General features: G+C 42.7%; 1 protein-coding gene across 4 annotated transcripts in view; it reads right to left on the bottom strand.

Moving 5' to 3' along the window:
- Window positions 1-10,000, bottom strand: part of PROX1 (prospero homeobox 1) — a 46,818-nt gene that overhangs the window by 27,514 nt on the left and 9,304 nt on the right. For all 4 annotated transcript variants that reach the window (XM_054169394.1, XM_054169384.1, XM_009897506.2 and 1 more), the window contains 2 exons: window positions 9,359-10,000; window positions 2,407-2,514 (listed from right to left, as the gene is read on the bottom strand). The exon at window positions 9,359-10,000 is cut by the window's right edge and continues 1,147 nt beyond it. In XM_054169394.1, coding sequence (XP_054025369.1) covers window positions 2,407-2,514; window positions 9,359-10,000 — 750 coding nt within the window. The remainder of the gene's footprint in view (window positions 1-2,406; window positions 2,515-9,358) is intronic.

The following is a 10,000-nucleotide window of genomic DNA, read 5'->3' as shown; positions in this document are numbered from 1 at the left end:
ACTGCTGCATCTGACAAGTTATGCCACGGCACTTGGGGGTTATTGACATCTCAAGGCAGGGGAAGGAAGAAGAGCACCAGTTTTTAATTGGTGTAAATCAGTATAGTTTCAACAGAGCTACACACATTTACTTTCCCTGAGGGCCTGGCCCTGATATTCGAATTGTTGCCAAGCTTTATTCCCCTATTTAAATTTCTGAAATAAATCACTGCATTAATACAGTTTCTTCCCATTTTTAAGGCCAATTAGTAATGAAATTAACCACAATTTCTTCGAGTATTCCATGTTACGCATACATCTTTATTAATATAACCACAATCTGCAAAACCAAACATTTGGCCGGCGTAGCACATGGAAACGTCTCATTAGGGCACCTATTTACATATGTGTTCTCAGCTCATGGATGAGAGTGTTCCAGTGGCAAGCAGCAGTCCCCACTGGTACTGGTAGGGGACACCTGCTTAAACCACAAGGACATTCTGGCTCCGTTTAAGCAAAATTATGTCCTTTTGCTTCCGTAAGTAGGAGTGGTGAAGCTAATGGGACTGCACGTGGGCGGAAGGGGGAGCATCCTTTGGCCTGAGAAACTGCTAACACATACTAAACACTTAGAGGCATTTAAAGGTATGGAAAAGGCCAAGAAAAAGTGTATCTTTCTAGTATTTACACCCCTGGTTCTGTGGTGCCGCTGACCCTGCATGACTGTCACGTGTGCCAAGGGAGATGGCTGCATTTGCTTTGGGGCAAATGACCCCATCCCACATTGGTAGTTTGTATGGCACTTTTGAGTTTCTCCTGGTGCTGTATAAAATGTAAGGTGGCACAAAAGCACATTACTTCATATTATGCATTTTGTGGGAAGACAGAGTCACCATGTGCATGCAAAACACACAAGTAGGTATCTTCTTAGAAAGAGGAAATAAATCAGCAATATCAGTGAATAAAAAACTCACAACATCCCCACCTCAATGTACCTGGCTGTACCAAAGCTCAGGGGCAAAGGCACGGGGCAGCCCCAGAGCAGGAGCCTCCCAAGCAGTGTGCCAGCACTACATCTGCCTGCAGCAGCTCGTTGCAGCAGGGTTGCCTGAAAAATCCTCCTGATTTTTCCATTCCAGGTGGATCCACTCTGACAGCACACCCTCCACTTGGCCTGCTGCACACACACATATTTTGTGTGTGTGCGTGTGTCTGTCTGATAATTCTTGATGGGCTGTTTAGCCTAGGAAGTGCCCATATTGCTGTCCTCCCTCCTGTTTAAAAATGCTGTCACCATCCCCTCAGTGCATGGCATTGAATGAGAGGAACCTCCAAGTGCAGGGCTGCGAGGGGCAGGAGTGTGCTGAGAGCGCAAGCACATGCAACGTTCACGGGGAAAAAAAATAAACGGAAACAGTGCCAAGAAACTTGACCAAAGAGAACTGATCAGTTCACAAACTGGCCAAGTTCACAAACCTGTGGGATAATCTTCTACTAAGACTGAAAAAAAACCCATAACCCAAAAGTGATGAAAAGAAGGATTTCTGTAATGTGGCTGGGGGGGTGGGGGTGGGGGATGGAGAGAGAGGAGATGTAACAAACTAATTTAAGCTAATGTAATGTTTATCAAGTTACTTAGATAATGACACCATGTATGCCATTATAATCATTAAACCCCAATCTACGTGGTTTTTATAAAAAAACTTAGATGATTAACAGAAAATCAAGTTGATGTGAAGAAACAATTACTTTTAGAAAAAAAATCAGGAGGTCCTAATGTTCTGTAGAATGAGGGAGGATGCAGCTGTATGTCGACAGCTTTCATATCCTCATTTGAATAATGTGGCCTGAATCTGTCACTTTATTCATCCTCCTTATGCTCAGTGTACTCTGCATCAACAACAAATTAAGTTGTAAATAAGAGACAATCATCACTTTTGTTTTTAAGCAGCTTCTGCATGGAGAATTTCAATGTACTGTTTCTTTTTGACAGAAAGAAAGGGATTCTACACTCTGCTTATGTAAGCACAAATATGAGGAAACCAACTGAAATGAAACAATAAGGGAGCACTTGAGAACTGCTCCAAAATGTTCTTGGAAGTACATTTCTACCACCGCAGAAATCTTCTCTTTTTTTAACAGGAGAGATATATATATATAAATGAAAACTGTTTAATTTACTGTAATAATAATTCTTGCTTTGCTCCAAAGTTGCCATTTTCATTTTCTTTTCCTTTTTTTTATTCATTTTAAAACATCCCCTTTCCGTGTCGAGACACAAACTTGTTCTTCAACAAGAACAAGTGAGCCTGTAACCTTTGTGTATGGAGAAACATTATTAATCTCTAATATGATAACATGATACCGTTTCCTGAGCAAATACAGCATGCAATAAGAAGAGAGAGGGGTAAAAGAGATTTTTCTTACCTTTACATCTGAGAAGTAGGTTTTCAGCATATTGGAACTTGGGTACCGGGTGTAAAAGAACATCAACTTGGCCTTTTTCAAGTGATTCGGTGACAAGCCTTCCTGCATGTAGGATTGAATTAGTAAAGGAAAATGCTTGTCTTGAGAAAGTTGTTTCTGAACATACATAGCTAGCAAGGTGCCCCCTTAAATGCTCTACAGTCCCCCAGACTACAGGAGAAAATATTAACATTTACACTGCTGCAGCATAAAATTCTGTGAAACTGCTAGAGAAGGGATTTGAGGCCCTGTAACTTAAACCTCGTACTCCCCATCAGTTTTGGTGCCGGTCTCAGGAATCTTGCAAGTTTACGGCTTGTGTACCATATGTATGTTCACTTGTTGCTAAGGGAACAAATGCACGAAGCATGTGCTGCAGCAAACTTATCAGAAGCTTTTTCTCCCTCTCCTTTGCAACTCCAGCTGAAGTTTATTTTTCTCTCGCTGCTGTACCTCTTGCACAAAAATAAAACTAATGCACGCAGGAGAATCAGAGGCGCCTGATCATGTTAGCAATGTTTTATACAAGCTGTGCATTTCACCTGCTCCATTCATGCCAATAAATTTTAGCATCTTGAGTAACTCCCTCTAATGCTGCTGCTGCTTTGCTCCAGTGGCCACCTTGCAAATCAAAGTGAAATTTCTAGCAGAGCCCCTCTGCCACCCATTTCCCCCCCACCACAAACTTGTCGCCTCCTGATTTACACAGTTAACTCCTCGGAGAATGAAGCTGTATTTGGGGCTAACCAATCGATAAATGTGGGCTAGCAGATCAATAAATGGCCACTTACCCTATAAGGCAGCCTATTTATCCTGGAAACATCATTACCTTTTAGATCTGTAAACAGAAGCAACTAAAAGAGTTCCCAAGGGAATGTGAAGCTAACCATAACAATCTCAGCTTGCTGATTTTTCTCCCAGCTTCTTGGCTCTCTTTTGTGTACTGCGTGCTACGACGGCCCTGGTCACATCTGTGCCGCAGGCTGGCCCTGCCATTTCCTCAGCAAATTAATGGCTTTATAATTTATCAGAAATGAAGATGCACGTGGAGAAAATCAATGTGGCCCCCACAAGGTCAATTAAGGGTTCTTCCCAGAAGCTTCTCTAAGGACTGTTTCTCCAAAACACAATTGTTGAAAAATTCACCCAGTTCACACCTTAGAGTGAGAGGAAGGTCACCCAAGTTAACAGATGTGCTGCAGCCAAGGTGCCTCTTCCACCTTACAGCCAGGCACACATCAGCACAGAACATCTCATTCTGGGCCTCAAGATGAGAAACACAGACTAATTTTTATCAGCAGGCTGCTGCTGATTAGCTAGGCTTTTTCAGCTGCATTACTTTTTCCTCTAATTTGTGAAATCCACTGAAAGCCTCTCCCTTTCTTTCAGCTACATGGTTCATTTTGAGACTGAGAAAAATGTAGCATTTAAAACAAAAACAACAACAAAAAAAGGGCATTGACAATATTAGTTTAAAAACCTCTTATTATCTGGAAGTACATGGAAAACAGCTCAGCTGAACTTGCATTTTGTTTTAGATGCTTAATGATTACAAAGAAGATAATTTATGACTGACATACTTCTTGTGCCAAGAGAAAAAGTTGAAAGAACCTCCAGTTACCTCCATTAGACTGATAGAGAAGTCTAAAAGAGCATTACACTCTGCAGTGCCATCTGTCAAAATACGTAAGTGAAATAATAGTAGCAAGCTGTCACCTATTGCTTAGTGATAAGAGTTTTAGACAAATCAAAACTTCTATGCCAGAAATCCATTTTGTTACGTGATCCTTTCAGGAAAGTGAGGGTCCAAAAGGGAATTCTAGGAAGTAAAAGTGCAGGGAAAAAAAAAAACACCAAGAAGAAAGATAAAAAAGAATCCTATGTCTCCTTAATTTGCAATTCCTCTGATGCTCACCACATGTTAATACTGGGTTTGCACTGGGTTTGGCATATATTCTCTTTCAATGTGAGCTCAAAGATGGACTTAAACTTTTTAAGAAAGCTCTCATATTTGCTGGATTTAAGCATGTTAGACAGTTGTCTAAGCATTTGGATTCCTTCTGCATTTAGGATTGTTAAATATTTTCTGCTCTAATGCCAGAGGATATTGATACTGAATGAAACACGTATTAAAAGATGTTCTGAGACTCAGATTCCCAGAAATCCATTTTTTATTAAAAATTATACTTGTTCTTAAGTACTTGGCAGCCTGAAAGCAGTATCAAATATGCAACAAATCTGTATATCTTGATCCTAAGGTTAACGCTTTACTGCGATAAAAGATATGATCTGTAACAATCTAGGGGAAAATAGTTAATGATGGACTTAAGAGCTAAGAATTAGATAACCCACTGCTATTTCAGAAGGAAAAAAAAAAAAAGCCCTGAACTGACCAATTGCTTAATTTCCTTTTTAAGTGCTTGGGCTGAAAAGCAACTGTTCTTCCAAGAAAGCACTAGCTGTTTCCAGGATACTTACACACGCACAATGACTCATGATGAAATAGATTCAGTAAACATACAGCTGTACCGAACACGAGCTAAGCCCCATTCAAGGCCAGGAAAGAAAACGAGCACAAATAAATATTAAGGAGGTAAAGGGAGGAGGGGTGCCGAATGGAACGCAAACAAGCTCTGTCCCAGCAGCTCATGTGGCTTGCCTCAATTCTCTTAGCTATAGCTTTGTGAAGACAGATGACATTCAATTCTATGGGTAATGCAAAATAGACAATAACTGCTGAAACTTGAGCCAGCTGCCAGGTGTAAAAAAAAAAAGGAAAAGAAAAAAAAAAAAGGGAGGGAAAAAAAAAAAAGGAGAGAAAGAAAAGATGATAAATCCATAAATTAATGAAAGACATCTGCTCAGGAACATAAAAGATCAGAGGAACAGTGTACTGCAGCTGAACCTAAAGCGGTGTTCAAACAACCTTAGCGTCTCAGTGTTGTGAGTTTACACAGTACAGCAGAGCCTCACCTAACGCAAAAAGGCAAAAGGATAAGAAATAGGAAGCGAAAGAATAGGAACAGAATACAGACATGCTCTGCTGTGTTTTAACTGGGGAAGAACACTGGAGTAGTATTCCACAGCATCTGACTCATTTGCACTTCAGTCCTCCCAGGTAGTGCTCCTCTTTTGCAAAAATATTGTTCAGTGGAGATGACCTTTTACTCCTGATATTCTCAACCTGAGCTCCCACAAATACTCTAACAGGCTTTTCTAGCCCACAGATGTATTAAGCTGATGGAAAGAGGTAAGAATAGGCTGTATCAGGTAAAAAAATCTGTGCTAGCAAAGCCAAGCTGCTCCTAAAGTTACACCTCAGGTGTTTTTAATCAGCAAAGTTCCAAATGGCTGTATCTCAGAGCATCTTCAAGACCCTCCAAAGAACAGGCTGGCTAGAAAGTATTTGTTCATCACCCAGGTTTTAACAGCATGGAGTTATCCAGCTTGCTGCACAATCACTCTTAGAATTTTTTTATTTTTTTTTTTTAAGTTTAATTAGTTTAATTCTAGTCAGATGTAATAACTCCTCATTTCAAAATGTAATTCACTAATTACAGCTTTCACATACTGGGACTGGGAAACTCATTCCAGTTGGATCAGAATTCTCTTGAGAAATAAGTAAAACTGCCGAAAGTTTCACTAGTGTTTTAAAGCCCTCCTGCCAGGGAAAGCACCCTGAACTTCTTCACCTTTACAGATGTCTTAACAGCACACAAACTACTGTTGTGCTCCAGTTTTGAGCTATGCAAATGTTTTGGGGGGCTGAACGAGGCTATTTTTTCTTGAGATGCAAAGAGGATGCGTGACAAAGGAAGACCTTGCAGAAAAACAATTCGCTGTCTGTTTCTTTTGGAATTTGAATAAAACTTAATATTTGATTAAACAGATTAGTTTGCAAAGATACAGACTGCATTCATGACCAAGACGGGAATTCACGCTGCAGGTGCATCTTATCTTGTTTAGCAACATATGCAAACATTAACCATTTCCTTCTGCCATTCAGCAAGGAGTGAGCAGATATGTTTTAGAAGTTGGTTTAAAAACCGAAACAAAACAAAACAAAAAAGGTAAAAAAAAATAAAAAAATATAAGGACAAACCCACCCACCCCACCCCCAAATTAAAACAGAAAACTAAATCAAACCAACATGGATAAATCCCAAACAAACCAACCACAGCAAACAAACTAAAAGAAGAAAAGGAGGGGAGAAAAGAAATAAATAACCACACTCCCTCCCCAAAAACCCCAAAACCCACAACAAAACCCCCCAGTAACAACAAAGAAAAGCCAGGCTAGTTCAGTGTTTTAGCTTACTAGTAAAACCTGAACTTGGCTATATCTCCTAGTCTTATGTTCTCATCCTGGCTGTATTGTCCAGGAAAACAGATGTTGCTTTCTGTTGAGAATATCTGTTTCTCTCAAGAAATATATTCCCTATGTGCGCACATTCACCCATGTAAAATGAAAGTGCCACAACAGAACTGACTACAAACAAAACAACCTCCATACTGTGCCTTTCCCTGGAAACTGTAAGCTGCCTGGACAAACCAGCCACTGCTAGAAAGAAAAAACATCCATAGCTACAGCTGAGCTGTACACCAGGGCACATGTTGTGTAGAAGAGATAGTTAATAAATCTGCTTGTCCCAACAGGTTGGTATCTAAACCCAGCTCAAACTCAGCCTGCAACAGCATCTTGGTAGGAAAGTCAGAGTGCTTTCACAATGGCAAGGGAAGAAGTGGGGCAAGAAAGCCACTCTAGGACTTAGCATTTCCCCTGGATAAGCCTCAGAGCAGTGGGAAACTTACATCCTCATTTTGGCAGAAATAACAAGCTCCACTAGCAACCACCAGCAAGAACAAGCAAGACAAAGGAGGAGACACAGCAGGGCAAGGAAGAGATGCTCCACAGGTAGACAGGATCAAGTGCAGCTCTAGAACTACTACTAAAAGTTCACATGCTTGGCATTTTTCACTTCTGATTGCTCCTCTCCCAGGATGGAAGAACTATTTTTATACAAAAACAATTAGTATGCCATGGAACTGTTTGGTAGAAATTACTTAATTACCCTGTCTTCAGTCTTGACCTCAGCTGCCACTCTTGTTGACCTCAGGCCTGCTTTCCAAACATTGCAGCTTGCATTTCAACATGCAGGAGAGGTTTTTAGTTTGAATCTCTAAAAAGTACCTGGCAGTAACTGTTGAGTTGATGGATTTAGACCTGCTCCTCTGTTTTGCCACACACTGTATACAGTGAGGAGATTTCCTTGCTATAAATGCAACAGGAAGATCCTCTTTTGGGAAAAAGGTCCCTCAAACATCATGCTCACTATCAGCTGGCTCTTGAAAAACATCAACAGGTAAGGAAGATGATTTCAACCCAGGAATGCTTCTCCCTGTAGAAATGAGGCTATTCAGCAGCAGATTCTGACTCAAACTTGCCCTAAGTTAGATAAAAGACTGGTGGTGATGGTCTCTGGACCCAGTGATGCCCACTGCTGTGGGAGGGGACAGGAAGTCCAGCTAACCAGTGAGTCCTGAGCCCTGCCAGCCCCTTCCTCAGGATTTAAAACGTCTACAGAAAGTGGTTAAATTAATCTAAACCCACCAGAGTTATTAATGACTTAGAAGGTGCCCAGCGATGGGGCACAGCCTTGCGCATTTGCCTTCACATGACACTCCCGGAAAGGGAACAAGTCCCTCAGCGTTACTACCATTACTCAAGGAAGGGCAGACCTACTCAGTAACAATTACTTTCATCAACTTAGGAATTAAATTAGCTGCATCTAAGGCTCTGTGCTTGGGCTGTTGCCTTCTGCTTGCATCTTGGATCTGGGGGAAAAACCCATCGATCTACTCTCCACGCAAAATCATCAATTTTACCATTGCGCAGGCATGGCACTTTATGCACTTTTAATACAAGTGTACTTGGAAGAAAAATCTTCTGACAAAAAAGCATGCTAAGAGAAAAGATGAAAGGAGTGGGAAATGTTCTTGCTACAAAAGCAAAAAAACAAAAAACACAAAAAGAAAAAAATCTAGTACTGGTTTCCAAGGGAAGGAAAAAAAAAAAATCATTACTATGTCTGGATATGCCTAAATAAAAACAGAGAATTCCCCTCCCACCCCCCCCCCCAAACTAAAGCCTACTATTGAGTTAAAAAGAGAGATTTTGTTATAATCTTTTTCTTTTTCTTTTAAGCAGAGGAAGTGTCCTGTAAATTTCATACAGCTGAAGTTTTATATTTAATTGTTCTCTCTAGCTTTCCAAAATAATTTGCTTTGTGTATGTTAGGACAAAAGATTTCTGTGTATGGCTGAACAGAGGTTAATCATGCATAGCAGGCAGCTGCACAAGGGCTGAGGAACAGACCTCTGGGTGGGGGAAAGAACTTGATGCAGCCTGAATATATCAGTACCTGTATCTTTTGTGCTTCATTTCTGCTACACACTTGAGAGCTATAGGCACACAAATGACTGGACCATGGCTCTGTGAGAGCCACAGCCACACCACCGTTAACATGGTTGCAGAGGCCTGGCACAGCTGAGAAAGGAGGCAGATGTGGCTTGGATGGGTTTCAGCCGAGGGTGGCCACCCCCTCCATCACTTCCCCACCTGGGGAAGGATATACTAGCCCAGGGAAACTGACTGGCACCCTGATTGTGGGCTTGGATGGCTCCCTGACCTCATGGGATGGTCTAAAATGCTGGAGGAGCGACGGTGGCTTTCTTATGTGAACACTGTTGATGAAGGAGCGCTATCAGTCAACACTCAGCATTTTATTTGGCCTTGCCAAGACACTTGCCTGCTCCCCCATGAGCACCCTGCTCCTTCAGCACCCGGGGGCAGCCCTGGGGCACAGGAACAGCCCCTTGTCCTCTCCCACAGGCTCATCTTTTGAAAAGGATATTGCACTTCCTGAATAGGGAGAGATTTCAGACATGTCTTGCAGGTCGCCGCACTCAGACTTTATGAGGGACAAGGAGAGGCCCTCAGCGGCACTGGGGGGGTGGGCTGGAGAGCAGGGGTGGTGGTTCATATGGTGTGATGACATCTTGGTCCTCAGGCTGGTGGTCTCCCGGGTCAGGTCGAGGGATTCGGGGGAGGCACGGTCTTTCCCTGGGAAGGAGGCCGACGGGGCGCCCAGCGGGCTCTGGAAGGGGTAGGCCATGAGAGGGAGCGGGAAGGGGTGGCGGAATGAGGAGGTGGAGAAGCCAGCAGTGGCTGAGAGTGGGGACTGGTGCAGGGAGGCGTGGTGGCCACCGGCCGGTGGGGCCGAGGCGGATTGGTCAGAGGAGTTTTTACGGACGACAAGGGGCAGCGCCTCAGTTTGGTCAGTGGCGCTGGGCATGGGGACACTGCCGAAGGTGTCAAGGGGGTTGGGAATGATGACGTCCCCAAAGCACTGCAGGCGCTGGTTGGCCGTGTGGAAGTTGTGGTTCTCTCCATTGACAGCGAACCTTGCCTGTGGTATCTGGAGAGGCGGGAAGACCTGAGGAAGCTGGCGGGAAGGCTTGGACGAGAAAACCTTGACCACTGTGTCCACGACTTG

The sequence above is a fragment of the Dryobates pubescens genome, chromosome 2 (genome assembly GCF_014839835.1).
Source record: "Dryobates pubescens isolate bDryPub1 chromosome 2, bDryPub1.pri, whole genome shotgun sequence".
Taxonomy (NCBI): domain Eukaryota; kingdom Metazoa; phylum Chordata; class Aves; order Piciformes; family Picidae; genus Dryobates; species Dryobates pubescens.
The sequence above is the reverse complement of the archived record's forward strand: the minus strand, read 5'-3'. Positions and strand labels throughout refer to the sequence as shown.